Below are 15,247 nucleotides of genomic sequence, written 5' to 3' on the forward strand. Positions count from 1 at the left end.
GGCCCGGGTGCTCTAGAGTTTTTAAGCTTTTTCAAGTAAGTACATACATTTGCTGAATTAAACACCATGGGTCATTCAAAACAAGACGTTCCCAGCTCATCAGACCTGTCCTTAGCGTGGAACATTCTACCCTCGATATGGTTGAGCCATACCCTCTCCGAGATGGGATTTAATATCAACTGCTCTGGGGACCTCCTGGCTAGAGACAAAATCCTCCACATACTGCTTACGTTCCCAGTCTTCAATGCCTCTAACAGCTGTTGCCAATTCCCCATCAACCCCATTTTCCGCCTTCTTGCATGGCAATTTCTATATTGGTTCTTCAGCCTGTGGGAATTTCTCCATACAGAGTAAGTCACAGGGTTGTATTTGGATACATCCCTCAACTGCTTACGTAATCTTCTTTTCACCACATTAATCTCAGGATCATAGGAATGGGTAGTCTTTTTCTCAGACCTTGTTATCACTTTACCCCTCCTTATACCAGTTCTACCGGCAAGCATCTTCAACCAATGTTCAATTCGATTTACAGAACAGGATAATAAGTTGGCATTAACATCGTTTAATTCATGCTGTAGTGTTTCACAAGCTCTAATCACATTAAGTTCTGTCCACATCAGCCTAGTATCCACCTGAGCGGGGACAAGAACTACCGGGCCCTTGGGCCTATGCTCCAACGGGACTAATGATCACATCTAAGGACTGCATGATCGCTGGCCTTGCTATTACAGATAGATAAGGAACTAATTCTCTCAGCCATTACATTGTTACATTACACAAATTCAGAGTGGCCCTCCTATTCGCACCCTGCCAGGTGGGCTCCCCTGGAACGTCCCTATCCGTTCTGCCATTTAGGATCGTCAATTTCCATTCACACAAATATCGAAGCCAGTTTTTGCCCCTTACATCCTCTCCTTCAATACCATTTTTCTTTCCTTGGCAACGGTTCCAAATTTAACCACATTCAGATGGTCGCCACACCTGGCATTTAGGTCTCCACCCAAGATAATACCATCCTACTTTGGCACTCTTAGCCAGCTAATAATCACTGCATCTACTTAGGTGAATTTGTCAGTGCCAGCTCCACGAAGGGGGTTATAGATATTAACCAACAATACCTGTTTTAACTTTGGAGCATCCCCCAGTATCACTTCGACAGCCAAGAGGTTACCATCAGGGTCAAGTGGGAACACTAAACTGGATTGTAACTCAAGCTTTATTCCAATCAATAAGCCTCGGAACGGGCACCCCACCATCCTTTTTTTGCCAGAGCCTGGTGAATGCTGAACCCATCCTCCAGGTACTGCTCGGTTAACCATGTTTCTTGGAGCAAAAATACAAAATGATTCAATAATACATTGAGGGAGGCACCTTTCTCAAGGAAATGGGAGTGAACTCTGGTATTCCATGAGGCCACGGTACATTTTAATTTGGCTGTACCTTCAACCCTGTCAAACATACTCTTAAGCCATTGGCAGCCTTGAGCATTGTCAATCACCATGCCTATTGGTTATTTTTTGCCTTTTACGGCAGCCCCCTTAAGGCTGTGCGAACAGGCACAGTGATAACAACAATCCTCCACTAGCGGGACAATGGGTGCCACATCCATCTCATAAACAAGAACTCCAGGGAGTCAGCCTGCGCTCTTATCAAAGAAGCTGTCACTGGTAGGCAGCAGTGTACCTGCGCACACCCACCCAAACCAGTTTTCACAAGCTCGACGTACTCAAAGTCAAATGAGGCCAATGTGCGAAGAACTGGTATTTTCCATGCAGGTACTTAATAGTTCCCTTCTATTAATATGTGGGCTGTGGCCTTTCACTGCAGTCTTCCTGATTGTAAATTTTCTAAGATCAAGTGACTGTTTGCTCACTAGGGCAGATACTGGGGGAATCAGAGCGCCACCTGCTTCAGAAACTGCCATGCAGTGGTTACCCTCCACCCTAGCTCATCTCCCACTGCCGTATGAGCCACCTTAGGCACTTCAGGCACAAAGTCAACCCTTGTAGGGGAGAGGGATCCGGAAGAGGATGCAGTGCCTCCTCATTGTCTTTGAGTAGCCAGCTAGTCAGCGTGCCCACACTCAAAAGATTCTGCTTCTTCTTACGAGCCGCCCTTTTCCTCAGCTGTTTAGATTACTTCCTCTGGCTGACTACAGTCATGATCGTCGAGTTTAGTGGCTGGGAAATATCGTTACCAGGAGACACCACTGGGACAACATTTCTGACGGCAACCTTTTTTAGTTTAGCTCTACTATGAATCTGTTTGTGTGTTAGGTAACATCAAGGAGATTGAGCCGAAGTGTCAATCTGACCGCTAATATCATCGGGACTTTGAGAGGGTATAGGAATAGGCCGATCTTCAAAGACACTAACTCCAATACGTAGGTTACATAGCCTTCCCCCCACAAAAGCCGTAACCTCCTTGCATACCACCTCCCAGCACGCTGCCAGACCACCTTGTATCTGTGCAATGATCTCACTTCACTTTGTTTGATCACATCTTTGTTGATTCAGCTGCATAATTTTAAAATAATTGTTACTGCAAAGTTCAAAACATGCCCTGAAGAGCCCACCTCTAGGCACTCCGTGTGATCATCATAAGAGTAATTAGTATTTCCTGACAGGCGAGTGGACCCAAACTCTTTGTACCGCCGCACCATCTGCTCCTCAGCATGTACTTCAGAAGGAGGTGAGTTGGGAGTATGGAACAAATTGGGTGAGGCCGAAAGTCTTTGGGAGGCCAGTGGGACCACCCCGGGTGGGGGGCAGTAAAGGGTTGCAAACGGGAGCAGGGAACTAGGACATGGGGGAAGGAAAAGACGGGGGTAAGGGGACCGCCAGGGGAGGCCACACCGACAGGAGGCAAATTGACCAGGGGCAAAGGGCCAACAGCCTCCGTGGGGCAGCCGCCATTGCACATCAAGTAGCAAAGCTGTAGTAAAGAGTTATTATGAATATCCCCAAACGATGCGTTTGAGGCTGCCCCTAAGGACAGGGCACTCATAGATTTGTTCGTCTTGGCCTCGGATGCAACTGGAACAGCAGGCTCACACATCACTTTTGCGCTCTTGGATTTAATGTATATAGTAATGTGCCCCTCACATGGCAGCAGAGTCCTCTCCGCCACGTCCAGCCCGTGCTGCACGGGTGCTTGACCTCCTTCGCACTCCTCAATGGGAATCGTTGAGGGCTCAGAAGGAGCAGCACGTTTGTACCTGTTGGCCTTTCTGTAGGGTTTACTTTTGCTTTTACGCAAATTGTATTTCCTTTGCTTGCAAGGCGCTTTGCCTGGCATAGCTAATAGCAGCGCAAAAGACTTAACGCTTGTGCCTTTACCTGCTGGTATTCATTGTCGATGTTGGAATCGAGGTCCTAGTCCTTACCCGCTAACAGCGCAGCAGGCTTATTTGCTCTTCGTAAACAGTAAATCTGGAGCCTGGGGGACCAAAATCGTCATAGCGCACTGGGCTCACAGAGAACACAGAAAATACACTCCCCGCACACCGCGACGCTGCGTGTCCGGCTATGGGTTTATGTGCACATTAGCACAGCAGCAGCAATGGAAAGGGAAAGCAGACTGGTGCACAGTCCTCCAAACACAGAAAACACACTCCCCATACTCCCCGTACGGCTATGGGTTTATGTGCAAATTAGCAGCAGCAATGGAAAGGGAAAGCAGACTGTTGAAAGGTCCTCCAACAGTCCTCCAAACACAGAAAACATACTCCCCCCAAAGTTCACATCATTTTTAATTGGTCAGGAATAATGGGGATTTTTTGCAATGTAGTTCACATTTCTAAAGCTTCTTTTGTGCATGCTGCACTATTAGTGGTATCACATTTTAAGGCATCAATGCTTTGACATATTGACGGTTTTCCAAATGCTGTCTAGTATGAGTATATGACTGTGTCCATGAGGGTATTTTATAACATGGACCTAGCTAGAAAACAACAGACCACTGTACAGGAAGGGAATGGGTACAGAGAAGCTTTCATAAGGGGTCTGGTGGTCAGCGGGTGTATGGAGCAGTGTAGGGGGAGAGAGAGCAGGTGTTTCGCACACAGTAATTAGGGTTTGATGAGGGCATTCTGTGTGGAGCAGGACCTTCAGTTCCTTCATGAAGAGCAGGACTTTGGGCCTGATGAGACATTATTGCAGAGTCATCATGCATAGCAGGAGAATAGCTCTTATCTATTTTCTCCAGTCTGGTGATTTTGTGACTTTGAGTGTTGCATTGGCCTCCAGAGATGGTGAGTTTCTCGGCCAGGTAGGATAGTGCATTGGGTGATATTGTCTTGTAGGGCATGCATTCTGATTTGACAATGATGCAGGCCTGGGCAGGTATCCAGGTGCTGTGGGTGATGTTCAGAGGGATCGGGTAGAACCTGAGATAACCATCAGTCGGTGATCCCACCATATAAGTGGGGGTTGCACCAAGGTTTGAATGTTGGTTATGATGTCCAAGGCAGTGTTAAGGGCTTGATTTTGAGTAGGCATTACATCTGGTATCCAGTTGTTAGTATCCACTGGCAATGGAGCGCAGGTTGTATTTCATAATGAATGCAAGAGATGTTAAGCTAGGCTGTTGTTTCGTAGGAAGGTGCCATCGAGGGTGGTGAGATTTCTCATCAGGTCTCCCTGAGTTACTTGTCGGCCCCTGGTTCATTTAGGGCCATTATATCGCAGGATTGGGGAATGTCGGCAGTGTGGTTAGGGATGTCAATGCAGCACTTGTTCTTTGCTAGTTCTGTAGAAAATCCTTTTCTGGTAAAGTGTTCACTGAAGCTAATCTTGGTAGAGGTTTGTGCCAGGCACTCAACAACTTCCACCAGTATCATATTGAAGTCAGATGTTGATTTATCATTGTGGGTCATTGGAGCTCTTCCAGAGCCTGGAGACTCGGACAAATTGGTCTAATTCTATATTCTTCCAATCCCCCATGGGCTTTTCTGTTAAATAGCAGGACTTTCTCATGTAACTGCCAGAAAGACCCTGCCACGATGCTAATAGACAATCTGATCAAAAGATGGGGATTGCTGAGAAGGTGTGTAAGTTGGATGACCTGTTGAGTGAGTGGAGGGATTGGCATGTCGGTCAAAGTTGGAGACCTTGATAGAAGTTACATCTGTTATGCTTGAGAGTCAACCCTTCCCCTCCCTCACTGAAGTGTTAGAGCCCACACCAGGTGGCTCCATTGTGTGGTAGGTGACACTGCACAGGTAAGCGGTCCCAAGCAGAAGGTGGGGGCCTCTACCAAGGTTTAGGTCACATTGCACAAAGCAGAGCTGGGTGGTAAGGGCTTTAATGCGGTTAGAGCTTGTGCAGGGGGAAAAGGGTAACATCATCTGAGATTTCTGGTGACACAGCTTGTACATGTCTCTTTGATCAGTGTGTATAGATCACAAAGGGAAGCTTTGAGTGAAGCATTTACCAGTGGTAAGAGCCTCTATTCCAAGACTGCTGATTGTCTGGAAAGGTAGACGCCGTGAGAAGAGCAAATGAGACGTATAGAACACTGGCTTCTACTGTGGTTAGAGCCTGGATTCCACACTTTCTGATTGTCTAAATAGGGGAGGATATGCTCTAATAAAATGCTAAAGGCCCCTAGAACGAGGGGGTCTTTAAATTGTCCACTGCTTAGGATTACCTGTTGATTTCATGGGGCCTTAAAGCTTCACACGTTCTGTGCTGTGAATGCTGCTAACCCCATCCCAGCGTGCATATGCTTTGCTTCATATTGCAAATGTCATCAAGTCTTGATTCCACAGACCCTATGTCTCCTGCGTTACAACGCTGTGAGTGGAGCCATGCCTTGAGGAAAACAACAGTCAATCTCATAGACAAACCATGGCCACCCGTGGCTGACTATGGAGGACCCAAGGGTGGCTGTTTGCCAATCCCCATAAAAAACAGGGTGTGCAGTCTCCATGGGGTGGCTCTCAAGCAGGTGTGTGGCACCATTTCCACCGCACTCCGTGGTGGCACCTCAGTGATCTCACCAATGTTCGGGTCTTCTTCATTCCAAGGAAGGAAGAGATACAAATATCTGTTGCGCATTTGCAATAAATATTAGTTTATTGTCTTGCATACACAGTGATACATTGTCATCCATAATATAAATATATAATCTCTCATAATCAAGAAGGCCAAATAAATATAGTTATTATAATTACCGTCATTTAAATATTAACCAGGAGCAAGGTGGAAACGGGCTACAAATCGCGCTATGATCAGTGCACAATAACATTGCAATAAATAGGAGTCGTAAAGTGCTTAGACAGTTCAAGTTTGGCCTGATGAGACAGCATGTGCAAATCCAGGGGCCAAGGACACTCCCTGCTTGGTTAGGACTGGGACTGGGCCAGACTCTCCCGAGAATTGGCCCTAGACCCTGTTCCCAAAAGAGCAAGAGTTTCTTAAATACTAGCCAAATGTCATTAATACAAAACCGAGGGCCTCATTTATAAAAATTGCGTAAATTGCACGGAGGTGACCTGTTATGTTCACGCATGTGTGTATAGAGCTCCTATGCAATTTTCCGCATTTGCACTGAAAAAGAGAGGTGCAAACTGCTGGTGAAATCGCCTTTACGCCTCTCTTTTGCACTTGAGTAAATGCTGCATGCCATTGATGTATGGCAGACAGCTTTTACAATGTATTTCTATGGAATCTGCCTGCTTTCGGCTGGCACAGGAATCCACTGGGTTTCACAACAGCATTAAAACTTCATGCTGAAGTAAAACCAAGTGTTTTATGGCGGGAGAAGGGGAAAAGTGGGGTGGAGACATAACGTCAGTTTCGTGCCTCCCCTTTCAACTTTCAAAAAAGGCAACAATGTCACAGAGTGTAAATAAAGTTGTTAAAACTGCCGTGACAGTTTTATTCCTGATTTGAGTAAATTAGGTTCTAATTTGTCATGTTCCTTTTTGGGTATTTTTTCACTCCAGACCTGGTATCACTTTAAAACGCTACGCCGAGCCGTATGATAATATATTTTTTAGAAACAATTACATTTAGATGTCAAGAAAAGCTAGAGATGTTCTATTGATGGACGAAATATTGCTGACCAAGTGGCACTTCCGGTATTTGACGGCTCACCTTAAAACGGTCTTTTCCTGGAGTATATCATCGAAGTCCATGGCATAGCAGCATATAAAGGTAGACCGGTCACCAGCGGCACAACCTTCTCTAAACCTGATCAGCCACCGACCCTGTGTGTATTGACTCCTCACTACGCGCCCGCATGGCTTATGGGTCCTTAAGGTGCATCATTTAATGAAAACTGTTTTGTGCAATGTGTATGTATACCTGTGCCAAGAAGCTCTTTTTAAGCCCTAGTCATCATTATGTTACACGTTCCAGCATGGACCTCCCTACTGAAACCAAGATAAAGAATGGAATGTAAAGTGGTCTTATATAGTGCTCTTCTGCCAATAATGCTGGCCTCGCTGCGCATGGCTGGGTAATTGTAAAGTTTTCTTTGGAGCGTGTTCTTTTTTTTAGCACAATAGCAACAGGGCCATAATGCACTGAACAGAGAGGTCCGGTAACAAAGACATAAAGAGAATGGAATTAGCTAATAAAAAGTAGCTTACAATTCCAAATAGCAACTTTTCATCAATGTGGGGAGCAGTGTAGGGTACAACTGCTTGCTGGGAACTGCACTAGGTCCATATGGCCACAGGCGGCAAAGAGCCCGCGGTGTGTGCTTTGTCTCGGCTCGCTAAATAGCCTCGTGCTTCAACTTGTGCCATAGAAGTGAAAGGCTCTCCACACAAGTGCCAAAGTCGGGAGCCATGCAGAGCGCCTAGATCTTACACTTACCAGTAACTAGAGAGAGAGAATGAAAGTCCTGGGGCAAGAACTGGCTCCAGACACAAGGGAGCCAGCAAAGTTCCCGAGGCCATGATCACTAAAGCCGCTCTAATCCAACCCAATATTTCAGAAAGCAGATAGCCCAAATCCCACAGAGTCCTCTGGCCAGGATTTGGGAATCCCTGGGCATTGCAAATAAAAAATACAAGTTATATTAATGTAGGTGTTAGTGGCAATGGGGATCTTCTTCCGGGAGACCTGCCCCTTTTCAAAGATCTATCGATCTATCTTTCTTTGAACCCCCAATCCTGTTAGTCTTCTTAAACATGATGCACTTACGAATACATTGCTGTGTCTCCCCAAGACGGTATCATCGTTTCAGGTACACAGAAACTAACTATGCAAAGAATTGCCATGATATGATAGGTTATTTATAACACGCTTAATACCCAGAGGTTTCTAAGCACATACCCGGGGATCGAACCTGTGTTGCTCCGTGTTGTCTTGTTTCCAAGGCGAGCACATTGCCCCTGAGCGAACCTCCCGAGACATCAGCATGAAGGTAATTCCTTTTTTTTTGGGGTGGGGATGATCATGTTTCAGGGGAAAAAAATAATTTGAAAAGCAAACCAGAAGGAAATCTTGTGGGCACAGGGTTTAAGGGACAGCGTGGAAGTGCCCACCCCCTTAATCTGCACTTGGGAGCTCCCAGGCGCCCCTTCGGCGGGGCATTTGTTTAGTGGCCCACTTTTGTTGGCTTTGTGGTCCTACAGCAGTGCACCTTCTGGAGGGTTAGAGCAATGTTTTACAAGGGAGTGTTAACAGTGGGATTAGTTCACGGGGGACCGCCTGCCCTGGACTTATCGCGTAAGTGGCAGCTTCCTTGACGAGCTGTACCTTGGACAGGAGCTCCTGGTCACGTTTTCGGGTGGTGAGTAGTAAATGAAGTATGCGGCTACTTTTTCAAAAACATATTTTTTATGGCTACTGTTTGGCCAGGAGTTAATTCACGATAACAGGCCACAAGTCCTGACCTGGGAGTAATTGACACATCTCGCGTTATCTGCGTATCGGTCCTTGTCGCCCTTTTATGGCCAGGACCAGCGCTGCCAGCTGTGGCTCAGAGCGAGCCCCAGTATGTTCGCTATCTTCTGCGCCCACTCAGAAGAAACAGGCATTGTGGGACTGGGCCAAGTTTTCCCTGGGCCAAGGGTGGAAGAAGCAGAAAAACACTTTGTTTCCAAGTCAGGCTGTACAGTTCCCGAAGCCTGGACTATCTGGAGTTTGCTCCCACAGGAGCACCTAGCATCTGACGATGAGAGCGATTGGCCGCGGCGTTGTGGAGGACTCGAAGCGTTTGCAGTCACCCCTAGGGCGGAGACTCTGCCACTCCTAGTTCTGCAGCAGGGAGACTGTGAGAATTGGTCATGGAAGCAGTGCAGTAGGGTACAGCATATGCACAAGGATAGAAGGCAGGACAGGGTTAAGGAGGTGTGATGAAGTTCGCATAGCCAGGTGAGGTGTTAGGTAGACCAAGAGGAGAGTTATAAGGTGGTGCCGGAAGTGAAGTCTTGGTACGGTGGACAGGAACTTGGGGCGGGGACCCGGTAAAAGGCCGGGCGATGAAGGGCATAGTGGGGAAACAGGTAGAGACTAGGACATGATGTGGTGGAGCACACTAAGGATGCCCAATTAGGCAAGAGGGGAAGGAAGAAAAGGAAAAATATGCAGTACTGGATGCTGCAGTCACCAATGCCTGAAGGAAACATATATATAATATAACCTTCAAGGTGTTTTATACAAGCTAAACGCAGCGGTAAGGGGCTAGTTGGAGGGTAATGGTTGCTTGGTTGGAGGGTGGATGGTTAATGAGAGAGATGGTGTATGCCTGGAGTCCTGTGCGAGATCTCATGGCCCAGGGCTACTTATAAGAGGCGAGGCATTTCAGGGTACTGTGCCTATCACCCCAAAACCCTGCTGCCCGGGAAGCCCAGACTGTAACCCATGGGTTCATACATGCCTACCTCAAGCCCAGGGGAACCGCTAAAAGGACCCCGATGGATGGAGTGAAATCCTCAGCAGATGGCTCTGTGGAGGGGTTGCTCTAAGATCATAGGACCTCATTACACGGTAGGTGGAGAACCATGGCTCAATTAGCGCCATGGTTCATGCCGGTAAAATACCGGCACCGCCTTGGTGGAAAGGGGAATTACCGCCCCATTCCAAGGTTGGCGAGGCGGTAATTCCCCCTTCCACCATTGCCCTTCCCCATTCCCATTTTTGCCCCATAGGGCATAATGGGAAAGGGGAAGGTGCGAATTACGGCACCGCAAATTGCGGTACTGTAATTAGCTCCCTGGGTCCCTTTGCGGGTTGGTTTTAACGCCTGCAAAAAGCAGGCGTTAAATTCCCCAAGCCGCAAAGGGACCTCGTAGTAAGGCGGTAAGGATTTACTGGTACCGGTAAAATACTGGTACCGGTAAACCCTTCCCGCCTACCGTGTAATGAGGCCCAGACTCTTGCGCCCAACAGGAAGGGTGGTGCTCACGGGTGATGGCACCCATCCTGGCATGATTCGGAGATTTGCATAAGAGTGGCACTATTCAGCCTTGGCCATAGGTTGCCAGGGCACCCCGGGTAGGAAAGGTCATGAACACAATGAGACTGAAAGGGATGACCACATGCATGCAATTGTGGTCGTTACTAGAAGTAGACTGGATTATCGAGAAATTATGAGAATTTTTGACTGGCCAAAGGTCAGGGCCTGGGTTGAAGCCTGCAACATGCCAGGCTCCAGACATGTGAACGGCTCTGCCACTGATTCATCACCAGGCGTGGTATGGACTGTCTCTGGCCCATACTTAGGGCCCTTTTTCACAGGTATTGGCTTAGCAGTGATAGCCTACATTTTCCTTTAGTCCAGTTTACCTCTACTGAGTCCCATTCGAGGGGGAGAGTTGACATTCTTTGGAAAGGGAACCTGGGCAACATTTGAGTTGACTATGTCCACTTTCATCTGCTCAAATGTTCTCCAAATGTCCTCCAAATATGAACCCATCAGCCCCGCCGATGTTCCCGTTGGAGCACATACACGACCCATATCTTTTCGTTTGGCATATTACGTGGGACTTAATACTGCCTTATATATATCACCCTCCACATCTTCTTCAAGTCTTATCAAACAGTCACAATTAATGTTATCATGGACGTCTTAGATGTTTCTACGCAAATTCGAAAGTTCCCTAAAATGAGAGCTGTCCAGCTCACGCAGAAACAATTGAAATCCTTAACAGGTCTGACTCCATGACTGCTCTGATAAAGAGTCGTTTATGATGTTTGATAGGTAAGTGTGGCATATGCAGTCTTTACATAGGTGTGGAGAGACCAATGCTACAGACTATCCTCAACATTCCACATGTTCTGTCCAAGCTTAATTTCTTTCGCCACCTGTCTCACTCGAGGCATTGGATGTTGGCTACTGGACTAGTGATGGACATTACGCTACTACAAGGAGGGACAGCAAGAGATTTCACACACAGAGACTGGGGTGTGCTTCAGCTATTTACTCTAGTAGCTATGGAAGGCATTGGCCGGCGGAGAGGAGCTTTTACAGTCAGACAATGGGGCGCACAACTCGCAGCCTAGTCTGTTCCTACGACGAGATGGAAACGGGAGGGCCTCATATCCTCCTGCAGAGTTCCTTGCCGTCATCATTCCGAGGCGTTGCCGACTTCAACCATAGCTGTGCGGGCTGTTGGGGTCAATGGGGGAGGAGTCCTCGCGCCCCGACTGGCCCATCAGCTGCCAGAGCCGGTGGCTGAGGTTCTGGACCTGGCAAGTGCCCAGTGAGCAACCGACTCGCATCAGCTGAGGTCGGTGGCCCCGATAGTGGGCATGGCGCTTCAAGCGAGGGCGAGCTGGGTCGGGGGGGACGGCAGAGCTGGGGGTCCTGTGCGGGAGCCACCAGTGGCTCTTGGTGTTGGTAGGGGATTGAATTCTTCCGTTAAGTGGTCCAGTTGCCTCCTCCATATCGTTGAGAGATAAAGTGCTGCCAGATTCAGTAAGAATACGGTTCAACAAACCCATGTTCTGGTCCAAATATGGAGGCTCTCTGTCGGGGGGCTTCCTGCAGAAAAAAGAAAGAAGGAGAACAAGCGTTAGCATGAACACCCAGTGTGGTACCTCCAGAAGAACTTGCCCCACCATTCAACACAAACTCTATACCCACTCACCCAGCTATGCCCAATGCCATGTTATTATCACAAATCCTCCTAGATCAGAGGTCTGCAACCTTTGGCACTCCAGATGTTTAGGACCATAACATCCATCATGCCTAGCCAGCATGGTGAATGGTGAGGGGTCTTGGGAGTTGTAGTCCCAAACATCTGAAGAGACAAAGACTGCAGACACCTTTCCTATATTATAACATGAACACTTCCCCGTTGACAACGTCCGTAGCACTTATGAGGAGATAAATATTCTCAGCATGTACCACACTACATCATTATAGCATCATTTTAAGAACATGAGTATTGATAGTTATCAAAAAGATGTTCTCTTGTTTTACTATGCAACATAAAGAGTGGACCATTGGAAGGTTTTCGTATAGAATGCACTCAGAGGTCCATGCTTTTTCTTGATCACAGAGGTGGTCGCTGAGTTGTGTCATTTGGAGCTTTGACCTTCAGCCAGTCTATTTTATGGCTGCACTCTCAGCTCGCCTGTGTGTTTGCATTTTGTATTTTATGGAGCTTTTTATAGTGCCTTTGTCAAAGAATTGCACAGAGACAAAAAAGGCAAAATGCACAGTGATCACGCTGAGTACATATTTGTTTTCTTTGTTGTGATTCTGGTTGTACAATGACAACCTTACAAACAAACATCATAAAGTATCATACAACACACACAGACACAGAAACAAGGTTCACGTAAATCCACTTAATACGATATTTCATAGGAAACACATTACAAACTATACAGACCATCAGTACTCTACAATACTAAAGACCATAATGTATAAAACAGATAGAAGAATATAAAATAATAATTTGGTTAAGAAAGACAGGAAAGAAAATAGAATTTACGATGAAAACAAACAAATTGCTAAGGAAGGAGCAGTGCGAACAACAAGAGGATGTGTATTCCATTGTTTAAGAGACAGAAGTGAAAAGAGCGAAAGCAAGATTGATCCCATGGAGGTGTAGGAACAGTGAGGAGAAATTGAGATGCAAGACAGCGGGGAGGCAGATTAAAGGAAACCAGCGATGAGGGGTATGGTGGTACAAGTCCATGGGGTCTCCTTACGACCCGGGCGGTAAGGGATTACCGGTACCGGTAAGGGCACCGGTAATCCCTTACCGCCCTATTCCGAGGTCCCTTTGCGGGGCCTCCCTTAACAGCCAACGGCTGGTTTTACCAGCCGTTAAGGACGGGACCCGCAAAGGGACTTTGGAGGTAATAATGGTACCGCAATTTGCGGTACCGTAATTACCGCCTTCCCCATTCCCATAGAGCCCTATCGGGGCTCAAATGGAAATGGGGAAGGGCCATGGTGAATGGAGAATTACCGCCCCCGCAAACCTTGGAATGGGGCGGTAATTCCGCCATTCACCATGGCGGAATCGGTAGTTTACCAGTGGCAACCATGGCGGAAATAGCACCATGGTTACCGCCTGGGTCGTAATGAGGCCCCATGGGTGCATTTCTAAACAATACAGAAGAAATGTAAAACAAGGCAAAAGTCGAAGAAAATTCAGGAGAAAACTGCGAGAAAGAAGAGAGAAGTGGAATGGCTGAATTGTAAATAGAATGAAGAGGAGAGACTTGTTAGGCAGGCAGTGAATTAGGAGAGCAGAGCAGAAAATATGTATCCTGCAGGCTTTACCTGAGACCTTTATTTGCCCTAAGGCCGCGCTATAAATACATACATCTATATACAGAGCATGTTGGGCGGTCTTTCGAGCAGCTCCAGCCAAACCGTATGTCTGTAAATATATACACTAGGTGGGGCAAAAAAACAGTGCACGGGTGTACAATTTCCCACTCCAGGTCAAGGATATACTTACACAGTTCTGCCTTGCAGGCCTACAGCGTAATGACACGCTGATAGAAAAGCAACATTTGTTGCTGACTGTCTCCATTTTACATCAGTTTCAACTCTACAATCTAGCTTCTTCAGACAGCACTGCATAAAACACAATTTTGAAGTCGAACTGCTTCTCACTGGCAATTTTGAAGATGAACAGCTCGTCAATGGAAGTTATGGCGTTGGGCTGCTCGCCAATGCCCGTTTGAAGAGGGCTGCTAGTCGATGGCAGATTAGACATTGAGGTGCTCGTCAAGGGCACTTTGGAAGATGCACTGCTCGTCAATGATTGTTTTGAAGTTGAGCTGCTCGTCAAGGGCACTTTGGAAGATGCACTGCTCGTCAATGCCTGTTTTGAAGTTGAGCTGCTCGTCAAGGGCACTTTGGAAGATGCACTGCTCGTCAATGCCAGTTTTGAAGTTGAGCTGCTCATCACTGGCACTTTGGAAGATGCACTGCTCGTCAATGCCAGTTTTGAAGTTAAGCTGCTCATCACGGCACTTTGGAAGATGCACTGCTCGTCAATGCCAGTTTTGAAGTTGAGCTGCTCATCACGGGCACTTTGGAAGATGCACTGCTCGTCAATGCCAGTTTTGAAGTTTAGCTGCTGATCACGGGCACTTTGGAAGCTGCACTGCTCGTCAATGCCAGTTTTGAAGTTGAGCTGCTCATCCCTGGCACTTTGGAAGATGCACTGCTCGTCAATGCCAGTTTTGAAGTTGAGCTGCTCATCAAGGGCACTTTGGAAGATGCACTGCTCGTCAATGCCAGTTTTGAAGTTGAGCTGCTCTTCAAGGTCACTTTGGAAGACGCAATGCTCGTCAATGCCAGTTTTGAAGTTGAGCTGCTCATCAAGGGCATTTTGGAAGATGCACTGCTCGTCAATGCCAGTTTTGAAGTTGAGCTGCTCATCCCTGACACTTTGGAAGATGCACTGCTCGTCAATGCCAGTTTTGAAGTTGAGCTGCTCATCAAGGGCACTTTGGAAGATCCACTGCTCGTCAATGCCAGTTTTGAAGTTGAGCTGCTCATCAAGGGCACTTTGGAAGATGCACTGCTCGTCAATGCCAGTTTTGAAGTTGAGCTGTTCATCCCTGGCACTTTGGAAGATGCACTGCTCGTCAATGCCTCTTTTGAAGTTGAGCTGCTCATCACGGGCACTTTGGAAGCTGCACTGCTCGTCAATGCCAGTTTTGAAGTTGAGCTGCTCATCACGGGCACTTTGGAAGATGCACTGCTCGTCAATGCCAGTTTTGAGGTTGAGCTGCTCATCACTGGCACTTTGGAAGATGCACCGCTCGTCAATGCCTGTTTTGAAGTTGAGCTGCTCATCACGGGCACTTTG

The 15,247-nt window shown here is 47.2% G+C and overlaps 1 protein-coding gene across 3 annotated transcripts in view; it reads right to left on the reverse strand.

Annotated features, from left to right (window-relative positions):
* Positions 1-6,051: 6,051 nt before the first annotated feature.
* Positions 6,052-15,247, reverse strand: part of ADM2 (adrenomedullin 2) — a 106,026-nt gene continuing 96,830 nt past the window's right edge. For all 3 annotated transcript variants that reach the window (XM_069629501.1, XM_069629500.1, XM_069629499.1), the window contains exon 3: positions 6,052-11,943. In XM_069629501.1, the coding sequence (XP_069485602.1) occupies positions 11,550-11,943 (394 nt within the window). In that variant the 3' untranslated portion in view covers positions 6,052-11,549. The remainder of the gene's footprint in view (positions 11,944-15,247) is intronic.

The sequence above is a fragment of the Ambystoma mexicanum genome, chromosome 12 (assembly GCF_040938575.1).
Source record: "Ambystoma mexicanum isolate Mex_15411 chromosome 12, UKY_AmexF1_1, whole genome shotgun sequence".
Taxonomy (NCBI): Eukaryota; Metazoa; Chordata; class Amphibia; order Caudata; family Ambystomatidae; genus Ambystoma; species Ambystoma mexicanum.